Below are 25,482 nucleotides of genomic sequence, written 5' to 3' on the forward strand. Positions count from 1 at the left end.
TGGATGGAAGGAGCCTGGTGTTCAGATGTGATGAACTGGCAGCAGTGGCTATTTAGCGTCTCAGAAGCTTGGAGTGCTCTCATGAAGGTCACAGGGCTTTGCCAGGCACATTTGAGTTTCCAACATCCTTCAGATTGTAGGGTGTGGAGGAGAGGAAAATGCTCAAAAGTCTTGACAGCTATCTTGAAGATGGTATTTCCTATCCTGAAGAAAAATAAAAATTATGTTGCAGAAGCCTAAGACAGAGATTATGAAGAATTTCTATGTGATTTAGGAATCTGAACTTGACCCTTCACTCTTTAAATTTGGAATAGAACAGCTGGGGCATTTTTAGAGTTTGCATCAAGTGGCCAGAGATCAGCTGATTTAAATCTGCCCTGCAGTTATCTCTGGCACATTGTTCATCCACTCCCAGAGCTGCATTTTCAAAAATGAGTTAGGAATCCAAATCCCTGTGGCTTTCAATGAAACTTAAGCTTGCATGAATCTAAGTTACTCCTTAGTTTGGATTTAGGATTCCAAGTGACTGAAAAACTTAAGAATACTCCACAGTCTATCTACAAAGTCTTTTTAGCTCTGATCACGAATGATTCCTAACTGAAATTACAGTTTCAGTCATTTCTGTTTTCCTTGATGTTCTACTAACCACATAAAAATAGATGAAGGGTTTCCTGATAACAGATAGCCTACAAGATACTTGGGTTATTTTTTTCATTCCGATAGCTTTGTTCTTCTTGCTTAGCTCCTGTCACTAACCTTTGGTACTTTTTGTTTCAGCTGTTTCCACTACTAGGAGTAAAGACCAGTAAAGACAAAGCAGGATGAAAAGATGGCTGACTTCTTGTTACCACCGGGTACTAACAGCTTCCACCGGTTCACGCCTGAATCCTTGGCTGCTATTGAGAAACGAATCGCGGAGAAGCTTGCAAGGAATGCAAAGCAGGAATACAGAGAGCAGCTGGGCGAAGAAGAGAAACCTCAGCCGCAGTTTGATTTGCAAGCTTGCAAGAAGCTGCCCGATATCTATGGGACTGTTCCTCCAGAGCTCATTGGGGAGCCATTGGAGGACCTTGACCCTTTCTACAATGATCGTAAGGTGAGCACCAGCCAACTATCCTGCTTCTTTGCTTTTGCTAAAGCATAAACACTGTCTCTGTTTTGAGGGTTCTGGTTTTTATCTTTCTACAGCCAGCAAAAATATTTTTTTCCAGATTAAGGACCAGAGTTTCGGCATGAGCAGGGCTCCCAGAAAACATCTAAGCAGGAGGGCAAAGAGGAATAAAAACCATAATTAAAACTTGGGTGTTTTCAGATAACTCTGAGTATGAATATACAGTGTCTGAAAAGAGCAGAGCAGTAGCTGAGTTAAATTAAGCCAGAGGTTTTTTCCTACCCTATCTTGCCTTCTGCAGGAGCCTTGACTCTTCACAGGTCTGTTTATCACTTAAGCCCCTTAATGTTAAGGGCTGCTGGGTGACTTGGGTCTCGTGCTAGCACTCTGCGTAAGAGCAGGAGGCACCTCCACAACCGTTCCTGGAGAGCAGCGGTTCTTTTACCATTTAAGATGACCAAAATAGACGTGAAGGGAGATGTGAGTAGCATGTGCAATGCTGGCACTTTGCAGAAGGGTAAGCTTCGTCCCAAAGAGAGCATCACCTGATGAGGAATCACGTGTAGGCTGGACCAAAGCCACAACAGTGCAAACAGCTTCTGTCAAACGGCTGTGGACAGCAGAGCTGGGCTGGTTGCTTACTACAGTTCGTTCCCCTTTCCAAACATTTTGCAACACAGGGGACAAAGTAAGGCTTGGAAGCGCAGTGTATTTTCAGGCAGCTTCCAGTTCTTTCAGGTACTGATGTTCCTGATTTTGGGCTATGCTCTTTCCTGTAAACAATGAATTAATATGACCACAATGCTACTTCTATTAAAACCGTGTAAAAACAGGTGCAAGAACTACAGAATAAAAGTTAAATGGATAAAGACAAATAGATTACTTACCTGGAAGGGCCAGAATTAATTTACCTTTTAATTTGCCTGCTATCCCCAGGCACAAGCAGCAGGATATAGATTTGTAATTTTAGTGTCATGAAGGCCTTAGACTCAAGGTGGGTGAGTTGCTTAGAGTTTATCTATTGGGTGTCCTGATCCTGTCTCTGATCGAATATTAGTTCCTCTAATATTCGATGGATGGTGGGGCATCCTCAGAGCTCTGTAAATTCACGTTTGCTTTGGATTTAAGATAACTCACAGTATGGGTTTCCTCCGCCTATATTAACCTGAGTACAATGTACAATGACAGTGCCTCAGTGCCAGGGTCAGATCCTGCTGTGGAACTGTGCCTCATGCAGCTTCTTACTTGGTGAGACAAAAAACATCGACTGAGAGCAACAAAGTGCTCAAGGTAGAGAATATGGAGTAACAACATAGTAAGGTTCCCGGCACCTGGGAAGAAGAGCGTATCCACCACATTTTAGTCTCCAGGTTGTTTTTCATTTTTAAAGGTGATTCCACTCTCTTCCCAGCCCTGTGATGCAGGTGGTGGCACAAGACCCTGTAAGGAGTGAAGGAAGAAAAAATAGTTGGGGTATTGCAATAGGACAGGCAACGGCTCTGCTGGGAGGGTCTTGGACAAAACTCTCCACTGAATGAAGAGGAATTTGGGGGTCTTGGAGGGAGCGGTGAAGACGTATGGGATACTGGCAGGAATTTCCTAATGGGACGTGGGCTGGGAAAAGCTGAGCATAAATGCAAATACTGAATGTTCTCATTTTCTATTTTGTTTTCCAGACATTTATAGTACTGAACAAAGGGAAGACAATCTTTCGATTTAGTGCCACTCCTGTCTTGTATATACTTAGTCCTTTCCATCCAATCAGAAGAGCAGCAATTAAAATTTTGGTACATTCATATCCTTTCTGTTGATTTCCCTTCTTGTGTATTTTATATGGTTTTTAAACACAGATGGGTGGAAGTCAGAAACCATTTTATTTCGTTAAGCTGTTTTAAATTTTTCGGCTGCATTTGCTTGCACAAGCAGAAACGCACTTGGATTTTTGGTTTGTTTCATTTTATATTGTTATGTGAGCTACGAAAATGACTATATTCTACTACTGGCATCAGATAATGTGAACTGCACTGGAGAGTCTGGTGAGTTTACTCAGGTTTAAAGGGTGTGAAGGGCCTGATCATGTTTGGTAAAAAGTCAGTGGAAGAAACTGGGTGTAGTACCTTAGAAAGGAAGGAAACCAGGAGGCTGGAGAACACCTGGGGAAAACTACGCTGATGGAGAGCTTTGCTGCTGAGCACTTAAGCAACCTCTCCCGTGAGACTCTGTGACACTGTATGCAGACGCAATTTAATTTTGAACTGCCTCAGAACTGAATTTTTTTGCTCTCCTGGAACAGAACATTTAAAAAATTGTTTTGTTGGTTTTTTAATTTGTTTATTGCAAGGTGTTATTCAGCTAGGAGTGAAAGCACAGGCTGGCCTGCTGGACCTTTCAATGGAAGGGAAATGCCTGATTTCCCCTAGCTCTAGTTCTGAAGTCATGTAAGACAGAGAGAGAGGTATATATGCAGCGGTTGGTTTTGGCTTGTTTTTTTAATGTGGCCACAGAAACATTATATTCTGACATAGTCACATCTCTCTGGAAGACCAAACTGACCCAAATGTTCAGCTTTGTGTGAACGTTACTAAAAACACACCCTTCTTCATGAGTTGCCTGCTTTCTCTGCAGTGCGCATGAGAGACCTGGCAGTTATAATTCAAAGACTCCACATGCTGCTGTGATGATCATGTGATGTTTTAGTGATGGAAATCCCTCATCTGCAATGCCCATGTTCACCAGAGAGAACTAATAAGTACTAAGCAGGTAGCATCTTAGAATCATTAGTTTATTATCAAATTTCAGGGGAAAAAATAGGGAAAGAAACCTGATTCCCACTGGTTGTCCATGCGGTGAGGGAAAAAAAAAAGTGAGAATATAGATATTCTAGCAAGAGGAAAAATGGGCAGCTTCTAGTAACAATAATTCTATGCAAAATGAATATGTGATATCAGCCAAGACGTTAGTATGGTTACTAAGAATACACCATAGAATTTTGCAGAGAGATTTGCTTATGGGTTAGGTTATACGTGCAAGCAGTACAGCACATGCTGCTGCATACCCAGAGCCCAACAGTGTTTATTAGGTACAGTCGCATCAGCACAGCCTTGCTGAAGTTAATTGAGGTCAATGAATTTGCACGAGTGTGGCTAAGAGAAGAATTTGAAAATTGAGCTTCTTAGAAAAAAGCATGTATGTGTGAATATTGGCTCCAGCTTTGGAGGCCTGTTCTGTCTTTTGCTCACTTTCTTCTGCACTGGCTGGTGAACTAAAAGGTCACAGGTATGTGTAATACAAGGAACTACATGCCTTTTGTAGCAGTCAACCAAAAGATAAATATGCAAGAAATCCTTATCACGTTACTTTGAAGGATAAAAACCACAGAAAAGTGAATATGAAAGATATGTCAGGAACAGAAATATGGTCAGATAAGGAGTGTAAAATTTTGGGAGTGGAAGGTCACAATGCAAATAGCATTTTAGTTCCAGAAAGACCCAAGTTATCACCTTGTGTTGATAACGTCAGGAAATCCAACAGCTCAATCTTCGGCAAGCACAGGCAGGAGGCAACAGCTCCAGTCCCAGTGAAAGAGCGGTGAAGTTCCTGCATCAGGCACTGATTTGTTTTCTGTCGATAACGACCTTTCACATCAACCTGAAACACAAAGGCCAATTGGCTGAGCAGGCAGTCAATATCCCAGGCGGAAAGGAGCCTGAATCGGCAGGTACTCAAGCAGATAATATCACAGACATGAATCTGGGAACCAGATCTATTGTCTTGCGTGAGTGTAATCAAGCAATCTTTATCTTCCCCAGGGCAAAAGTCAAAAAAGAGCATTAAAAAACGGTGTCCTGTCACGTAAGTGTCTGAACCAACTTCTTTAGTATTTCCATTTCCAGTCATTGACTGTACCTTGAAGGCCAACGGTAGAACAGGACAGAGAGGACAGAGTAAAATCGTCCTATAAAGAAGCTGTGGGGGTCACATTTTGTGGTTAAGTAGCTGCACGTGGCGTTCTTCCTCTGAGACTTCAGGCAGGGTAGGTGCTGTATGTTCACTGCTCATCCAGCCAAGCCTGATCAATCTAGTCATTCAAAAATACACCTTTCCAAGAGAAAAAAATATCCACAGCCTCCTAGTAATGTGAATTACTTCAATTAACAACGTACCCCTAAACCTCTTCTAGGTGTTTCTCCTCTTCTTCAGAGTCTAGGAGGCCGCATGAAGGGACCATGGCCCAGATGGCTGCCCAGAACAAGGCCCTGGTCCATTTCTGTCACAGAGGACATGGGGAGCATAGGCCTGCATCCCGTCTATATCAAATGCAAAACAGAAGCATTGGATGAACCCTTTTGCCTTCTGCATCATTATTAGCTATTGTTAACATCTTTAACATTTACTACCTCCACCCATTAATAAGATTAAACCACTGCTAACGTTTCATTGATGCCTTATGCTTAAAAGACTCCTCTTAGTTCTTCTTGCCTGCAAGCCAAGGACCATTCTGTGGTGTCCTTAGTTTCTCCAAGCAGTTTGCTGTCCTGTATAAAATCCATAGCAATTGCTATTCCTAGTTTTTCTAGGTATTATAGGTAGTTGCTCTCAGTTTGCCACTGATCCAGAATGGGGTTTTGGCCAAAATTACCTTCCTTGATGCTAGAATTATGGATTCTGGCCCATTTGAAAAAAAAAAAAAAAATCTTCTTAAAGAATTTCCAATCTTTGTTCATATTTCCTGCTTGCAACTTTTCTCCCATCTGATTTTACACACTTTCCTCCGTAAGGGAAAATGAGACCTTGTGAAGCACCAATTATATGTACTATTGATTGGGCCTAACCTTTGCTTGCACGTATTATATGTAATTTGGCAATGATCACTTAAAGAGCCTCTAGTATTCAGTCTGCTAATTAACAATTATCCATCATAATGAAGTCTAGAATAGAAGTATGCCGTGTTTGACTCAATATCTTCGTGCTAGAAGATGAAATTTATAACTTTCAGAATCAGTTTGCTCAAAGCCTATTCTATAACTTCAGATTGGAAATAATAGGTTTAATTTATTGCAGAAAGGATCCTGATGAGTCGCTTAGTATATTTGGTTTGTGGTCCATAACAGAATCCAACCCATACTTCTGGATGTGTTAGCCATGCCAACTCATGGATCAGTAGGCTTTCAAAAATTGGAATTAATAGCAGTTCTAAGATAGCTAACAGACAATGGTGCTAATACAGATTATTTCAATTTCATCTCCTTTACTTTGTTCTTTCTGAGTAGATCATCATCTATTGCATTAGATTTCAGGAAGGAATGCTCATTTTCATTCTGGAGGAATTTCTGTTTTCTCTTTCTTTTAATACAGATCTCTGACTTTGGTGCATAACCAGCTGAAATGTTTCTTTCTTTTATGTTCTTTGTAAAAGAACATGCTTGGTCATGAAACTCAGTTTGAATTCATAGTGCATTTGCTGTCCCAAAGCTGACCCCTTACATTTTCAACCTGTGTTCTCTGGTATATTCTCTTCGGTGTTTCAACAAGAAGGTGATGACATCTGCCTATAAGTGAGCATCTGGGAAAACTGTTAGATTCAACTTATACCACAAGGAAACAGGGATGTATAAATCAGACCAGTGATCCTAAAATGGGTGGTTGTAGAGGAATTTCCTAGCTTGGAATTCAGTTGGAGGATACTATGTGTTTGGCGTGGCCTGAAGAGACCACTCTGTTTTACAATTGTTGTTTTCATAGCATTTCATAGCATTTCACTGTATTTGAAAAATTAATCCAGCGTTTGCTAGGCTAGCTGCAGCTTACAACCTAATTGTGTTAACCAGATGGACACAACTTCTAGAAACGTATCTCAGGCTGACTTGAGAAAATGCGACTGGATATCAGATATCCTTCCCAGTCCTTCAGCAGAGGCCCCAGAAGTGGAAAATGTTTGTGAGATGAACAGTCCCTTTGAGTTCAATTACTGCTTTCTGCAGTGGCGCTGGGGAATACGCAGGTTGGTTACTACCAATTTAACCTCCTGGTTGCTTATGCGGCCCATCGGAAAACGTTCCACTCGGTATTCAGCAGAGATTTTGGCTCTGTGAAAGGACAATTTGTATGCAAACATTTCAGGACATACTTTTGAAATTATATGCTTTGATCGCTATTCTTAAACAAAAAAATATCACCAACAGGATCAGTAAAGGGGAGAAACAAAAAAAAACTTCTTTTGTTTCCTAAAGAAGGCAAAAGAAATACACATTTGGATGCTACTGTTCCTTCTTGAGAAGGGTCCCAACCTATTGACTGAGTTGTTGGCTGTTTTCCTTTGCCTTATCTTCTCTCCTCTTAAACTCGTTAGTTAAACTTTCTCCAGTAGCATTGGACCTGTTATTTATGCAGGAGAATCCCATCATGTTTTCTAATTTTTTTACAGAAAGTGGCATGTGCTTTTAGGAGAGCAGTTGAAAACTGTGTTTTCAATTTCAGGAATTCGATTTAGGGTGCTCCTTTTCATATTTATGGCCTCAGTTTAGCAGCTAAGTGCATGGACTATACACTTGGGAGGTTCATTTTAGCCTCCAATTAGGGAAACTGGTGCCTCAGCTGAGGCAGTCAGCTTTGCAGACCAAGACTGTGTATTTGCCAACCGGGTTTGCAGTCCAAGCCTGAAAATTAGTGCTCTGAAACTCATATTAGCTTTTGGTGAAACTTTATACTGAAAGCAAGACCTCAAGCCCATTAGAAAGATTAGAAAGACCAGATTTATAACTTGCCCTACTGCCTGAGAAATGTTTCAGGATGCAAAATAAAATGGGAATTTGCAGACACAGGTTTTTCTGTAGATACTTAAATGAGACTAATCCCTCTTTTCATACAAAGTTGTGCACCTATGCACATTGTCACCTGACCGACACAGCTGTAAATTTGGGGTATTGTATTTTCAGAAGACTGTAGAGTCAGTACATTTCTTTGCTGTATAAAGTATGTGTAAAAGATGTAGGCAAAGAAAAAAAAAAGCGGGGAGGATTCCCTCATTTTTTCTATGTTTATATAATGATTTGTTTCCTTCTGCACTTGCAAACAAATGTTTATAGTGCTTTTTAAGCATCTTGCAAATTATGAGTGAGCTGTCACATCTTGTGTGAAATGACAAAAATTTATGAAGTCTTATGACATATGTGTTGTTTTCCTTAATTAGCTTATTTACGTTGTTCAGTATGTTTATTATGTGCACTATTTTAACTAATTGTGTGTTCATGGCACAATCAGAGACTCCGTCATGGAATAAATACGTTGAGTAAGTATCCTTGCTATTTTACAGCTGCCCTGTCCTTATCGCGTCCTTCCTCTTCCATTTGTTACATTCTTCTTTTCATCTTGTTTCCTGTTGTCTAATTTCTTTCCAGTAATACTGACCATAGTATCTGTCCTGACAAAATATTTTGCCAGGCGTTTGTGGCCTGTGAAAACTCCCTTAGTAAGTCAACCAACAATTTTTAGTCTACCGAACTCATACTTCGTGCTAAATGCACCTGCTGTGCTCTGAATGAAATCACGTATGAGGAGAACTCCACTTGAAAGTGGCCAGCCTTCCACAGTTCCCATGCAAGAGATTCGATGGTTGGACACATTAGAATAGGCTGATGGAGTTTAAGTTGAATTATTTCAGCAAATACTTTCTGGACATACTTAGTTCTGTCCTTAAACTGAAACTTATTGGAAGCAAAAGTTTCTTTTGGACTGAGCGCATCACGAGAGGTGTTCCCCTGTAATCGTAGGTAGGCATACTTTATGAGCGAGCATAAAATTGTCTGGGAACACTTTAATGAGGATTCCTGTCTTTTTAGCTTTTTAGCAAAGATATCACTTGAAGGTTTTTTTGGTTGTTCTATTTTTAAAAATTAATTTAAAAAAAGAGTAACGGGCTTCAGAAAGCCCATTTCATTTCTTTAAGTTGCTTTTAAATATTGCTGTTAGAAACAGATACCAGATGCACAAGCTAATCAACCTACAGTGCATTAAACAATTATTTTGGCTCATTGAACCAATCGGAACACACTTTTTGTTTTTGACTGACGTATAATAAACACAGCCATCTGCTGCTCTGTAGCCTGGTGGTTGGTCTACTCAGGGCTGTAAGGAAAGACAGTAAAATGCCCTTATTTTAAGTTTCATAAAATCATGCAGGGCACATCTTCTAGGCCATAAATTACTAATTATAGATAGCACTGAACCAAATATTTCATCTGATCACAACAACATCCTAATCCCAGGATGTTTCATGTATTTCTGTATAGTGTACTACCCTCAAAGATGTCTGTGACTTTCCTTTTCCCCTGACGTTGTCCTTTTCTTATTGAAAACTGTCACACACTACCATAGCCATGATGTATTCAGCTGAAACATGGACATCTCATCAGCTGGGAATTTGAACATTCTGGAGGAAAATATCGAAGTGCTTGTCGTGTCTTCCGTAGGCAAGAAAATGTGGTTGATGTTATCAGTGCACCAAGCAGGGCATGCACGAAACTTAGAGCAGAAATGCAAAGGGCTTCATGCAGCGTGGAGTAAATCCTTTCCCTTCCATGTTTCCTCTTCTCCTGCATCCCCTCATACCTCTCAGCCTTTCCTCCTCAAATGCATAGAATGAAATCAAAGGCAAGTACTTTTGAGGAGCAAAATAACCCGATGAACTTTAATTCAAATTGATTAATATTGGATTTGGAAAAGATACATTTAATCTATTTTGTTCTGCCATTCCAGAGACTCACAGGGGATACAAGGGTAACCTTGTGCAAATATTTGTCCTAGATCTTCCTTTAAAACATTTTCCTTACCATTTTGAAAAAAAGAAATCCATTCAACTTACCCCAACGAAAAATTTTTAAAAGATCCTGACTTCTGTTGTTAAAGAAGCTGTTCAGCTGCTGGAGGACTTTGCCCCATCCATTTAGAATTAGATGATGATTGTACAATCAATTAAACCATCTGACATGCTGAATAAATACAAGTGCTTTATCATTTTAATGAGCTTATGTACCGTTAAGTATTTTTTTTTAGTTCTTTGCATGTGTTTTCTGCATGTATTACTGAATACACATGCTTAAAGAGACTGTCACGTGGATGACCTATATTTGAAATACCAGAGCACAACTAAATAGGAGCCATGAAAAGTCAGATACAAGATAATGCTTAAGTGTATGGTCAAAGGGGAGATACGAGAAACATTTTACACCCACTGTTGGACAAACACAGTCCTGCTAATCTCCATTTTAAGATGAAGCATACTGAGGTTTTATGACACATGTAACTAGCTCTACTGTGTGACATGATGGCAGGAGGGCGTGAGATTTGCCACTACCTGTATGTGTGCCCAGTTGCAGATCAGCGGAATACAGCTAAGAGAAAACACTTCCTTTTTATGCGTAATGAAGTTCTTCCTTATATTACCACCTTCAATTGCTTACACCTTTTTTTTTACCAAACAGGAATCCCAACTGTTACAATTTTTTGTGTGTGACGGCACCATTATAGCTACTGATATTTAGGGACTGAACAGAAAACCCAACTAGTGTTTCCAGTGAAAGCCCCTAACATCATGACTTACGGGATTTGTGTTTTGTGGGATTTTAGGTGTTTGTTTGGGTTTTTTTAATAGGTTTTGGTATCAGCTGCATCTCCATTTGGAGAAAAGGGGTAGGGAATGCCAGTGGTAGATACTAAACATTTATTATTTTTATTAAGATATGGCCTAGAATACCTAATCCCATTGGGCTAGATGTCTCAGGTAGAAACATTAAAAAAGAGGTGGTGTATGCCCTGAAGTATGTCTCTGATGGTAGGTAGAGCCCTGGGTGAATACAGATCTGAATGTTATAAGTCAGATATATTACTGTCCTCCACAGAGAATTTGTTAAATTTTATTACAAGCATCATCTTTATTACAAAAAGTAAGATGTATGTTCTATCCAAGATCATCACAGTCAAGAGGCTGTTGGTAATAAACAACTTATCTTACTAAGGGAGAAAACACCCTTGTGTCTCTTTTACTGTCAAGCAGGTCAAAATTACTACATATAGTATTCGGGTGGGAGTGGTTTTCCTCTTTTTCAGAGAGGGCATTCTCTTGTTTAATTCTGAGGGCTGGTGTGATTTACCTTGGATAGTGAAACACAAGGGAAGTTTAGCTAATAAAAACCTGGTGGTGACATTTTTTAACCTGCTGTCCTTCAAAATGGCCTGGGCAGGAAGAGATGAGAGGTATGAATGGAACAACCACCCTCCTTCAAATCAGAGAAACAACAAGGAATGTGCCATAATCCGTTCCTCTTTCACTGGCGATTGCAGGCAGAGCTTCAAAAGTCCCATAGCACAGCTTAGTAGCGTAATATTCATGCTTGACTTAATGAGTGAGGATTCATCAAGGTACACCCTGTGGTGAAAATTATCTTCATCCTGTGGCTGTCATGAGCGCTTTCCCATTTCTTACATGCTCCTTGGTCCCCACATGAAGCTGCTCATACACAGCCCAGTGCTGCAGCCATGCCTCACGTGAGCAACCCCAACGAGATGGGCAGGAGGGTCTCGTCTGAGTAGGATGGGGTTGAGTGTGCCTCTGCCATTCCTGCCATCTACTGCTTGCTAATGCTCTTGCCTATCTTGGCCACTTTATTCCCCAGGTACACTTTCACTGGCATTTACACTTTTGAGTCATTGATAAAAATATTGGCGAGAGGATTTTGCATGACAGAATTCACCTTCCTTCGAGATCCGTGGAACTGGCTGGATTTCAGTGTTATTGTTATGGCGTAAGTAGCACTCCTTTATATATTTCAAGACAGCAATATGCAATAGAACTTTTTAAAAAACTCTCTGGTTGTTCTCTTTTTTTTCACTCAAATTGTACTGAAAATGAGAAAATGCTGAAGTATATTAGGATGGAGTTTGTTTTCCTGAGTGTTTCAGAGGAAGAAGTCAGAGGAATTCTTGATTCTGTTCTCTCAATTCACTAGACTGTTTTGGAGAAATTATTTACTCTCTCTGTGCTCTACAGAGAGAGCTGTTTGTAAAATACCTGTAATAATACCTGCCTCCCTAATATAGTTTTGGGAAGCTTGAGACCCCTGAATAGAAAGTGTTGTAAGTGTGACTGAATACTCATGTATTTGAATCCCTATTTATAATCTATTCATCCATAACGCCACCAAAGCTGTTTTTGCGTTCTTCACTTCACAAACCCTCTTCATTCTGAAAGTAATTACTATTCAACTACTGTAGGGAATTAATTTAAAGGCCTCTGAAACTTCTTATATATTTTGGGAATAGAAATTTGGCCCCCAACATGGTGTTCCCCTTCAGCTGTATACTTCTACCTAGAGTTCACTCAGGACGTGGGGTTCTGGTGCTTTGAAGGAGCTGATGGATTTGTGGCATCTAGACAGCTAAAAATACGCGGGGGCAGGGGAGCAGTCAGCCAACGCTCGCAGCGGACACGGGGCCAGCCCAAGCGCTGGCCAAAGGCAGATGTCTGACCCTGTCGGTATCTCCAGCTGAGTTAGAAATCCAGATTTTCTTCATAGTGAAAGAAGAGAGACAAGCACATGAATAGAGCATGTCATCTTGAAGTGGCAGCTAGTAGAGATGCCCTGAAAGGCCCCATTTCCTGATCATAGAAGGATTTAATCTGACCTCCCTGTATTTTCTGCTTAATGGTACCTATATTATGTTCTGGTTTTAGTTTCGTTCTAGCTGCATTCTTTAAACCTCATAATTCACAGCCTTAGGTGAGATGCAAGCTTGCTAGCACTGACATTTGAGCCGAACTCCTGGGCCCGTGACATTTGAATGGAACGAAAATTGGTAAAAAATGTTCAACCAAACGTAGTTCAAACACCCGTGAGAACCACTGAATTTGGTAGCGAAACTCTGGTAGGCTGCAGGGATCAGGACCAATATTCTTAGCAGCATTTAGCAGAGGAACAGCATGAAGATGTGTAAAACTTATGTGGACTTCATCGGGAAGACTCCCATTTATTTCAGCAGGCTTTGGATCAAAGGCAGCCCTGGGCCGGATCCTGGTATCTGTTGCTACATTCCCATGGATTTGGCTGAACTGACATCTGGCCATCCTGATAAGCTTTAAAAAAAAAAAATGCAACGCAGATGGGGAGGAGCTTTTGGAGGTCAGCACACATTAGGTATTTTTCTCAGCTAAACTTTTGCTCAAGCAGTGCTGAGTGCAGTTGTCCTGCATCGTTTAGAGGCAGGACAGAACAACACAAAGTGTCACCAGTCTGCTGTCCTGTCCATCAGACAGCTGGTAAAAGCAGGGTACGATAGTTCATCTGTTTGTGAGTTGGGATGTGAGTTCATTTGCAGGTCTCTGAATTCAGCACAACATGGAGATCTTCTGTGCACGGATTCCCTCTATTCTACAAGGAAGGAGGGTTTTGACACTGAGGCAGAAAGGAGAAGAGGAAAGGACAAGCTGAGCCACAGCCTTGGCAATGCATCTGCTCCACCTCATCTTCTCAGCTCGAGCGGCGGTTGGGGCATCACCCCCGGCTCTGCAGAACTCCTCTGGGAGCATATAATTTACTGTCACTGAAATTCAAGTCTGAACAGTCAGTGTGGGACAAGGTCTGGCTATCCCTTAAATTCTGTCCACATTATCTCTGCTGTTTGGTGCTTAGGAAGCTGGAAAGATGTAAAGGTTTGCACAGACCTTGAGGTGGACGGTTGCCCAGAGGTGATTCACTCTATGCAGCGAGGAACCAGGGTTTGGTTCCAGAGGTTGTGGGCTTATACCTCTTTTTGCTTTTCTGATTCTTCTAGACTTGAATGGCCACTCAGTGCTCCAGTCCAAGGATTCATGAAAACTTCCTTAAGCCTTATTTAATGAGAGGCTTGGGTGTCTGTGCTTTCTTTCCTGGCTACATTTCAATTTTCTTTCCAAATGATATTTCATCTCTTAGTTAGAAGGTCCCTAAAACAGGGGGGCCTCCAACTGTGAAAAATCAAGTTTCTCAACATCACATTATAGCAATGGCTGTTCTTCAGAACCAGTATCCATTCCTATTGTTTCTTACTTGAAGGCATATTATAGTAACATTTTTAGAATAGAAAAAAAAGACTTGGAATTCTGGAATAGAAAAGAAATAGAAAAGTATTGCCTTGAGCCCGTAGGCAGCAGTCAGAGAGTTAAAAGTGACTGCAATATGATCTGCAATATGTACAGTGAAACTCTCTTCCCAAGTATGCAAGCAGCAGGTAGTACAGAGTATTGGATAATAGACTCTATCCTGATATGACTTATCCTTCATATAAATACAATTTGAAGTAATTTGAAGTAAGACTGATTATACAGGTAACTCTGGTGTTGTCTTTGCTTGTAGCTAGCGTGATGCTAGAGGTATTCTTGTATCTGGAAACAAAGACGGCATGAGGGTTCAAAATGGGAAAGCCTGATGGGGGCCATGAGATCTAGATGGACAAAGGGTTTTGAGCTAACTGATTCTTTCGGTGGTGCGTGTTGTAGTGGAATGACCATCACTTGCTTTACAGTTATTGCAAAATAACTTCTTACCTCCTCTTTTGGGCAGAAACAGCACAGATTGGGTCACAGAGAGTTTTAAATAGCACACTAGAGTGTAAGAGGTGCCACAGGTCTTCAGGGCTTTTCTCCCACCCTGTGCTAACAGACGCAGCCATGGCTTGTGACCCAATGTGGGGCCATGGATGGGTTCAGGCGAAATTATGAAGCTGCCCCTGTTTGGATCACTCTGTCCCAGACAAGCAAGTACTTTCCAGAACAGGCGAGGGAGAGGCAGCTATAACTCTGGGTTGGAAAGTGCCCTGCCAAAAGCTTAAAGACAATACGCAATTCCGTGGCTAACAGGAAAATTCGGGATAGGAATTCCAGTTGCTTCTTGCTTCCTGATACAGAGGAACTGGTCTGCTGCAATTTCATCCAAGAAATGGCCGAAATAAGTGTTAATTAACTACTGTGAACAAGCAGCAGTAGTATTTGCTTCATATGCTTGTTCACATATTAATGTGTTTTTACAAATCTGTGGTCAGCAAAACCATATTCCCATGCTATTGCTTCTCCCCAAATTATTTTTTTCCACCCTTGCATGCTGCAGAACAGTTTGGGAGAGAAGCACTGGGTAAACCTGGGTAAGAATTACCAAACAGGTAAATCTTTGCCTAGACTCCCCTATGAGATTATGAAGAGGAGAAGCAATATTGCTCTTCAGGTTATAATCTGGATTAGTAGATATGGAGAGGATGCTTTGTCCTCCCCAGAGGCCTTTGCACAAAGCCCACTTAAGCAGGCTTTGTAAAATAAGCAGGTGAGTTTTTTCCTTAACATGTAAAAACAAATGCCTCAAAGAAGTACATGTAGATGAAATTTAATAGAAGTTTAATAGTTAAATTAAAGGGTCCAAGAGCTGTTTTGTTCAGAAGATACAGTGGTGACTATGCTTTTACTGTATACTGACTTGGAGGAAATAATTTTGTACAACACTGATAAAACCAAACTCATTCCATAACTGACCCTCCTGGGAGCATTTTGCTCGGATGTGGCATGGGTCTCCGTGATAACCAAGATAGGCACAGCAGTGAAGAGCTGGGATTGGTATTTTAATCATAAATAGTTTTTAGTAGGATTGCAGTTACATTCATTCAAAATCCATCTTCCTGCAGCCAAAGGGCATGGATTTGATGTACAAAACAAAATAAAATTTTAAGCATCTCTTGAAACCAACATCTGCTTTACCACAGAGTACAGCATCTTAGAATAAATAACCCAGTAGAAACATTTGCACTGATATTTTCCCATGTTGTCCTATATGTAGTTTGCAGAAGCTATTATGTGAAAATTATGTGGGTATTTGAAGCTTTTATTTTTTTTAAGAGCAGCAAAAGAACTCTTAATGTTTCCTATAACGTAAAGAATTTTTTGTTAAACTACATGATGGAAAAATCTTTAAAGTATTTATTGCTGAACAGCACGATAACAAAGTTCATCCAGTAGTTTTAAAGAATTGATGCCTATTAAGTAAGTTTAATACTTCAAGAAACATTTGAAATAATGTGTACTATGAAAAACCCGGGACAAATGGCATCAAAGAACAGCCTGAAAAGTGGATGCACCTCTCATTCGGCTGCATTTGCTCCCGCTATGTATGAATGCATTCTTCATGCAGACAAGTCGCATACTCTATTGTATAATTCCAAATAACTGTGACTTAATTCTACAGGTATGTAGGAGAATTTGTGAATGTAGGCAGTGTTTCACCTCTTCGGACTTTCAGGGTATTGAGAGCTTTAAAAACTATTTCAGTAATCCCAGGTAAGAAGCCCTGATCCTTGCGTTTTGGCTCTCAGCTACAAGTGATTCTTTCTCTGTCTCTCTTTGTCCCTTTGACTGTTGTTTTTTTTGCTGGTGTTTTGTCATTGTCTGTGTGTGACTTTCCCTTGTTACAGATACATAACTGAATTTGTGGACCTGGGCAATGTCTCAGCCTTACGAACGTTCAGAGTACTGCGGGCGCTGAAAACAATCTCAGTCATTTCAGGTGAAAATCAGGTTAAACACTCCGGCTGCAGTTAAAGCCTACATGCCATTTCCAGTAGCAAACACAGTAATTACAAATGACTTAACCATAGATACTGATTGGGAAATGGAGGAATGTAGGGAATGTGACCTGTCAATAGAATACATTTTTCATATGTTTTCCAATACTGTTTTTGTGGGCAGAGGGAATTAGAGTGCTTCCAAAATTACAGACCTCATTAAAACGAGTGCTGCTGTGAGAACGGCGGTATGCAGTGGCTCGTGAATCACATACATAAAGTACTCATTCATGAACCATATGAAAATGGCAATGAAAGTCCTTTAAAATCTTCGGATATTGATTTTTAAAAATGGAAGGTTAATGACCTCAAAATGAGTATTCGTGTTTAAGAGCGCATCGATAGAGGAATCTAAATCTGTGCTATGAGCTGAGGTTCCAAGACTGCAGGCATAGATAGCCTAATTGGTCATGGTGCTTATCCATTTGCATGCGATAGAAACGCTGTTTAAATTTCGGACCCTGAAGAGATCAGAAAACGTTTCATCATTGATTTCGGTAGATTCAGCATTTCACCAACATGCATTTTCTCACATTTTAAAGGATATGATTTCCCCCTCTCCAAAAAGAAAATCAGTGTTTTACTACAGATCTGGTAGTGAAGGATTCTCTTTTTTCATAGCTTTTTATCTAATCTATTACTATTTCTTAAAAAAAAAAAAAATTTACTATTAAGTAATTTATGCAGAGATGAGTCCACTCTCACTGGACTAACCATATGACAATACTTTCTTGCCAAGCATTATCTATGGACAGGTCTCATTCAGCCTCAGTGTTTAACATCTCCAACCTGCATGACAAGGTAGAGAAGATAGCAAAAACCATGCATGGTAGATCCTATTGGTGATAATCCTGAACAGATGTTGGCAATTACATGTCAAAAATATTCAAAACATCGAGGGAATTGCTCGGATTCTCACGTACAGCTCTTTAAGGTTAGAAGGGATTTTCCATCCATCACATTATGCGCATCTACACTATAGTATAAATCTAAACAAATTCCATGGTGTAAACTTTTAGGGACAGCAGTCACACGGAGTATAAGCTAGAAATGGGAATTCTGGAATTGAGATGTTAAGAAAACATATATATGGGTCTAGGGCTTACTCCCTCATTCCAACATTAAAGTAATGAAAATCAGTGAAATTATTGAAAGAGCAAGGTACTTTTCTTTGAAATTATATGTCAAAATATAGCTTTTAAAGAATACTTTAAGATTATTAGTTCTGGTATTCCTTGAAAGCAGTTCCTGTCTTAATTTTTGTCTTTAAGTTTAAAAAGAGTAATCAGCAGAGAGGTGTTGTTATGTTTTCTCTAACTGGATTTACACTGAGAAAGGACTTTTTTTTCTTGGGAAACAGAAAGTTGAGCACAGTTTTACAGATCACGTGGGATAGTAGTGGCTAATCAGAAAGAAAACTGGAGTTTCCTAGCTTTCTTCGCTTGCGTTTTGAAGCCTAACTTGGAGGGACAGCCATCTCCAGGGGCTGTCCAGACCTTCCGCTTTCCATCTTGTCTCAAGCTTGAGCCTCTTCAGAACAGAGCCTGTCTATTTTGCTGACTTATATATATAGCAATTTTCTGCTGCTCTTTATCAGAGTTGGAGCAGAATCTTGTTCTACATCAAATGATAGATTTTGGCTGGTTTTTTGGTGGGGAAAAAAAGGAGTATTGAGATCCAGAAAAACTTCATTTAAAAATACACCAAAGCCCTTCAGTGATATTAAAACCAGAGTTGTTCCATTTGGTGGTTAATAGGAAAAAAAAAAAAAATGATGAGGAGTATTATTTATTAGAGTAATACATAATAACTCACATTCTCTTTTTTTTCTTTCTGACTGACTATTTGATTAGTTTTTTGATAAGTGCATTTTTAGGTACAAGTAGCTAAATCATTTGCTGACATAACTGCATGATGATATGCTAATAGAATATCTGGTCTTAGATTTTATTGTCAAGATTACCTGTGCCCTGAGTATGTTTAAATTACAGATGTGGAGAGCTACAAATTGCCAAGGAACACCTAGCTGCCTATAAAACACAGCTAAGAGTGTTTTTTTTTTTTTTTAATGTTAACAGATAATTTCAGAGGAGTCGGTTCATTTTTCAGTTAGACACATACATTTTAAAATAAATATTGGGCATGATGCTGTGGTTTATTTGGAGATCAGTCTGAGTTTTTAATGATAACGTAGGCTTATGCTGAGATGAAATATTATTCCACAATAGGCTTAAAAATGAAAAGATGATGAACACTAATATCTTCCATGAGATTTTGGGGTTCAACTGCTAGAGGGAGAAGGAGGTTGTTATTTTTGCTTCCTCTTTTACATCTTAGGTGAAAAACGCTGAGATGTATTCTCCTTTGCAAATATCTAAGCTTTTCCTCAATAAAATTGATCGCGCTTTTCCATCAGGCAGTTATGTTTGCACAAACATGCTTGGACTCAGCATGCTCAGTGAAATTGTTTACCGAAAGTAACGGGCCAAGTCCTCTGTGGTGTAAGGCTTCTGTCCAGCAAAGCACTTAGAGGCTGGTTTTCAAAGGCATTCTGCTTCACTTGAAATCAATGAGTTTCACTATTGACTCCAGAGGGAGTCAGTAAAGCTAACAATTAGTGCTTTTAAAAATCTCACCTACCTTTAATGCCTGGCTTTAAGTGCACAGGCAGGCACAGGGACGTTTAGGGGACACAGACTCACAGGACTCAAAAAGCTCTCCCAAACTCTCCGAGTCCATTCCCCTGGCCTAAGGCTGCATTTAGCATAGCTCAGACCTGGCGTGATATCTCTACCTGACTTGTTCTAACAGTCCTTCAAAGGTGGAGGCCTCATGGTCTTCCTGAGAAGTCTGTTCCAGCACCTCATTACTTTTGCCGTTAGAAGATTTGCCCTGGGGGGACGGGTTCAGATCCAGATTCGGCAACTCAAACATTAGCATCTACCAGCAAGCCCTGGGCTTCCCGCTCACTGGAGAGCTTGGGCTCCGTTTGGTTGCCGTCGTGCCAGCATCTCCTGCTCTCCAGGGCCGTGGATCACTTGCAGGTCCTATCTCGGGATCCAGACCCCCATCCAGCCTCACTCTCTCTAGGTGCATTCTCAGCTCATTATTTTTTACCTACACTGTGTAGGACGTCAGGTCAGTGCCTTACTCTCTATGGCAGCCCTTAACGTGCCGGAGGACCTTCATGGATCCCCTCAATTTTCCCTTTTCTGCACTAAACACACCCATTTCTTTCTGTTTTCCAGTTGCCCATGATACCGAGAGAAAACAAGCTTTGTACAGTAGTTGGGTATCTGTTTATCCAGACTCATTGAAAGAAAAAAGGTTTTAATTTCTTCATACATCCCTTATGTTCAGGTTTTTAGAAATAGGTAACATTTTCTCTATGGGAGCATAAAACCTTTAATATTCAGTGATTTTATTTATTAATTAGCGTCTTGCACATTGCCATGGCAACTGGATTTGTTCGTTTTTAATCTAGATAGGAACCATGGTCAGCAGCAGAACAACTCACTGAAGTCTCTCATTTGTCTCCCATTACCAGCGATTCCAAGTCCCAGTGTTCTTGATAGGAACCCTTCCCATGACAATAGAGGGTTTCAAATCGTAGTTTATCTGCATGGAAATCACCAACGTTGTTTGATAACTACTAATGGAGGTAATGTAAAGCCCTGAGGTACACCCTCCTATGCCTTCCTATCAAAAGCCTGCAAAATGCAGGCCGCCGTCATCATCATCATCACCAGGATTTTGTGAAGTGCCTGTATCCAGAGAAGCTCCACTGCTCTTTCTGGAACAGGCGTGTACCTCACGAACATGTCACATAAAATGACAGGATACCGGCGAAAGGTGACCTCATAGAAAATTGGGCCAAGGCACTTTGGGGCCTGATCCAGCTCCTGTTTAAGTTAATGTGAGTCTAAAGGCTATAAATAGTGCTGTGAATGTTATCCAGTACTTTACTGATAGCCAGAACAGAGCTTGGAGCACAAGAATTAAGGCTGTGTGGAGGAGACTGACCCCCGTTCACTGCTTCAATCTCACTGAAGTCCTCCTGCAGAGAGATGAATGTCATCCTTCTGGTGGGTAAATCGCTTAACTCAAGAAGTAACTATCCCAGAGGTGAGAAATACATGACATACTTGTGTTTTCCTTGGAGACTGGCCTGACAGTCACATTTCCATGCAAAGATGGTCTACGGGAATGCTGACAACCATTCAAGTTTGCCAACATGCCATTAAACTTTTTACTCCCCCACGTGTCAGCGGCTACTGACAAAATACATTCATCAAGAGCGAACTCTCCTCTCCCTACCTGCAGACATTTACAAGACACATGCGTATCCTCAGGAGAAGGAGTAGGCTAGGTGAGGACAGTCATGGTGCAAGTCACGATCTCTTTTTTTTGTTGTTTTTGCTTTTTCTCCCCGCTTGTTTCCAGACTGTGCATGAAAGTGTCTGATGTTCTGTAGGTGATTGCCAACATCTGGTATGGATGTCATACTGAATGATGCTAATACTTTCTCACATCTCGTAGGAGGAATGGATGGTGGTGTGGGATCTTGCCATTTCTCATTGTTTGGTGTTGCTTGCATTTTCTATGGTTTCCGATTTGCATTTGAAAACTGATTATTTGATTAACCTCTGAATGTGTTAATTTCTACCTGTATTAACAGGAATGTTTGGGCCAAATCCTTCTTGCTTTCTGCAGATGTCAGGCTGCCTGTACAGCCCTCATTCCACTGACTTTGGATGCTGTGGTGTTTTTCATGTCATGCAAGCAGGATTTGGCCCAGAAGTGTGGAAAGAATTCAGTGATTCAGGAAAACACTGTATCGATTACTCCATAGGGAGTAATCTATAGACCCATTGTCATTAACGGTTGTAGATGTTACTCAGCTTTGGATCAGATCCTCAGTTTTTTCTGCATGCTGCCTGGTTTGATGTTTGACTTGCAAGAATTAAGTAAATGCCTTTAATGCCCCATAAATAGTATCTTCTATTAAGCTATATTGCAGTGCTCTCATTGGCACTATTTCAAAGGAGGATTATTTATCCAGAAGATTTAACAGTGCTCTAAATTTGAATACATCTAGCATTGCTTCTACAAAACATGGGGTTGATTCAGAGAAATGCAGAGCACCTGCAAGAGGTTCTGGGTGTCCTTATTTCCCCTCAGCCCTTCCATTTATGAGGCACAGAAAGTTTAAATGAATGGTGATTTAGACACGTTGTTTAGCAGTGACTTGTGCCAAGCAACTTGATGGATGCTATTTAACTTTCTGGCCAAATTTTGTTTTTAAAGGGTGAGGAAAAAAAAAACCAGTTAGACTGTAAGTATACCACTCCCCAAATGGTTTTCCTGGAAAGTTTTAACAAAGGTCTAGGAGGCAGAGTACAAGTTATTTTAAAATGGTCTTTAATTACAGCAATTGTATTATTAAAGCATTCTCTTCTTAAACTGTTCAGAAGCCTGCATGCTATTAAAACAAAAAAAAGAAAAAGAAAAGTAAAACAGAAAGCCCTCTCATAAAGAAATTATTTGATACCTGCAAGGAATGAACTTGTAAAACTTAATAGTATAGGATTACTATTCTATTTAAAACCCCAGTAAGTAAACTGAGAAAAACATGTTTCATGAAATGACCTTGAAATTAACAATACTGGGGCCTGATTTTGAAAACAGATAGTCTTTATTGGTCGTTAGGATTTTATAGGTCTTGTTTCCTAGTATTATCCCTATTCACGTTAGGACTCACATTGTCCTTGCCCATGTGAGTAAGATTAATTAGTGTGCTTAGATGATACAAATGCAGGTTCCAAGCTTGCATCTGTATTACAAACAAATGTGCTCAGGGATTCCACAGAGGGTACTGAATTAAAAGAATTTGTGGTTTGGCTTTTTTCCCTTTTTTAAGACTCGGTTTGCATTCAGACTTCCCAAGTTTCACCAGCTTCAGTGAAGAAACATCTGTGCATTCAAAGGACAGCCAATGCTGAGATTCACTGAAAGTATTTCAGAATATTAGATAAAATTGAAAAATATTCTAGTACATTTACAAATTATATTTCTTTTTCCCCACCTCACTATGTGTTTAAGACCTGGCTGTCTTAAAGGTCTTATATTCTTAACACTAGATAAGGGTGAGACCCCAGGAAGTCCTTCAGAATTGGGCTACAACTAAAACTGGTTTCACTTCACGTATAAAGTTCACCCAAGACTAAATTATCAGAAGAGCTACGCTTTTTATTTAGGCATCAAAACAGGTAGCCAAATCTACAGATGGACTCAAAAGTTCAAAGCTGGCCTTTTTCTAGGTAGCTGAATAGAACTGACCTCATTTGTAAAATCTCTTTCTGGTGAGGAGTGCAGATAGCACGAAAATCCAGCTTTTGCCTAATGTTTGTACTGCAATATTTTTTGCTTTACTTTTGAGTAAAGCATGGAGCTAACTTCTCCCTCTTTACCATGCCAGAAACTAGCTTTAAAGAGGCAAACAGAATTTAGTGGAGTAATAGGGCTACCCACACCTGATGAGTCAGTCCCTTTCGGTTAAATGGCCATTTTATAGCCATTAATATCATTCACAGGTTAACCTAATGGCCGTACCCTATGCAGGAGTGGAATATTTTAGGCTGCTGGATTCAGGGACTGCTAGACCTGTTGACCATTCTAGCAGCTCATCCTCCTTTGAGAAACTATGATTTGCCCTTCCTTTAACAGCAGAATTTTAAGCAAGACCAAAACCACATTTTGCCTTCTTATGAGCCCTCAAGTACATTTTATGTTATTTTAAATTATACAGCACTAGCTCAACCTTTGTGGCTGCCAAACTCTTGGGGTGGAATTCCAGGGAACTGAGATTTAATGTGTATGATCATATTCAGTCAGCAAATCAACATGCCTCTGAATATTGCCCAGGAGAATTCCTCCTGTTTCCTCTTTGCATTTTCTTTTTTCCATTTAACTCAATTTCTCTTACTGCTGCCATACTGGTGACACTGATTATCAGAACCACTGATTACCACTTATTGAGTATTAATTAAATATAAATAGTAAAGAAACAACAAAATTGCTACCATTGTGCAGCTGATATTAGCGTCCAACTACAGCACATGACTTTAGAAGGGTCTTTTTTTGAAAAGAGTGGGTTTTGTCACATTCGTGTAATATTAAATCAGCTCAAATGGTGCTGATCTCCAGGAACACTTCAAAAGCAAGCAATATCTTTTTATTTATATCTGTATATTTATAGAATAATAAACTGAAGCTACTGTTATAGGGTGAAATAACACAGGAGAAGCTAATTTGTGTGACCCAAGCCTTTGGTGTTTGTAATAAGATGATTTATATACATTGGCAGCATGTTATAAAATGATTAACTTCACCCAGGTATTGTTGGAGAACCAGGTTGTTTTACTCAGATAGTTTCCACTGTGTTTATTTGATTGCCCATATTATTTATTTTATTTCTAATCCCAAATTCTTGTTGTCTTAAGCAAATGAATTGAAGACAGAGGAATTATTCGTATGAGGACAGCGAGATGGATTTGGCACTAAAATATGTAAAATAATCAGGGAATAAATAACATTTACGTACCTCTTCATCTGTTTATGTGAGGGATAAAGTTATCAGAATCACCTGAGTGATTTAAAACTAATTCACATTCTCAGAATTTAATGGGATTTAGGCTTTACAGCCTTTACTGCAGCTCCATGAAAATATAAAAGATATTCTGTATTTTCTTTATCCATGAATATTTTTGTATCTCACTGTTCCTCCATCCAGTTCTTTCCCTCCATTTTTAAATCAGTGTTTGTGTGAGAGTAATACCGAGACTTTTGTCCAGACAAAAGTAGGCCAAACTAAACATTCATGGTGATCACTTGTCTCTCGTTTCTGCCGTCCAGTTACAAACATGTAGTAGAAATCCTTCCGGTTTTCCCTTCTATGGAGATTTTCATCATGAAAAGTAGCTATCTGCAGACATATTTCAGCCTCTCAGTCTGTAAACTCTCGGCTTTTATCTCCCTAGGGCTGAAGACCATTGTAGGGGCACTTATCCAGTCTGTTAAGAAACTTGCTGATGTGATGATCCTGACCGTTTTCTGCTTGAGTGTCTTTGCCCTCATAGGCCTCCAGCTCTTCATGGGCAACTTGCGACACAAGTGTGTCAGGGACTACACCAAGTTTAACTCCACCAATGGCACGTTGTACTTGGATGGTAGGATGTGGAACACCTCAGAGGAATTTCTTAGTGATCCAGGTAAGCTCTTCTTTACCCTGTGTTCTGTTTCTTGGTTGTTTTTTTTTTTTTTTTAATTATATTAACCAAAATCTATATGTGAATCAGCAAATGCAGCATTATGTGACTACTGACTCTTCATGACATTGATGTGGTTTCAAAAGATCTAGGTAGCTTTTTCTGATCTCTGTGGTGCCTTCACAGTTCATGCTGAAAGTCTTTCTGGTGCTCTCCTGTGATACAGACTAAGGTCCTTGTGGCATCATTGATGATCTTCACAGTTTTAGGGTATCTCATGATATTTTTCTTAAAGCTCCCTTTCCTGGAATTAGGCAGTCACATGAAAATTTCAACTCTGGGTGTGGGTCTGGTTTGCACTCTGTTTCTTTAAGACAATTTATAGCTCTTGCATTATCTAGCAAAAGTTCAAAATTTGAATTAAGGCTCTTAAAAAATCAAAAAGCAAAGCAGAGCAATTCAGTATTTATT

The 25,482-nt window shown here is 39.9% G+C and overlaps 1 protein-coding gene across 1 annotated transcript; it reads left to right on the plus strand.

Moving 5' to 3' along the window:
• Nucleotides 1–829: 829 nt before the first annotated feature.
• On the plus strand, nucleotides 830–25,014 carry LOC104078014 (sodium channel protein type 5 subunit alpha-like; the record flags this gene model as incomplete). Its single annotated transcript, XM_009579473.1, has 6 exons — nucleotides 830–1,096; nucleotides 2,788–2,906; nucleotides 8,310–8,399; nucleotides 11,782–11,910; nucleotides 16,595–16,686; nucleotides 24,784–25,014. Coding segments are annotated over exons 1-6 (928 nt in total), but the record flags the coding sequence as incomplete, so codon positions are not given.
• Nucleotides 25,015–25,482: the final 468 nt, after the last annotated feature.

The sequence above is a fragment of the Fulmarus glacialis genome, unplaced genomic scaffold (genome assembly GCF_000690835.1).
Source record: "Fulmarus glacialis isolate BGI_N327 unplaced genomic scaffold, ASM69083v1 scaffold24256, whole genome shotgun sequence".
NCBI classification, from domain to species: Eukaryota; Metazoa; Chordata; class Aves; order Procellariiformes; family Procellariidae; genus Fulmarus; species Fulmarus glacialis.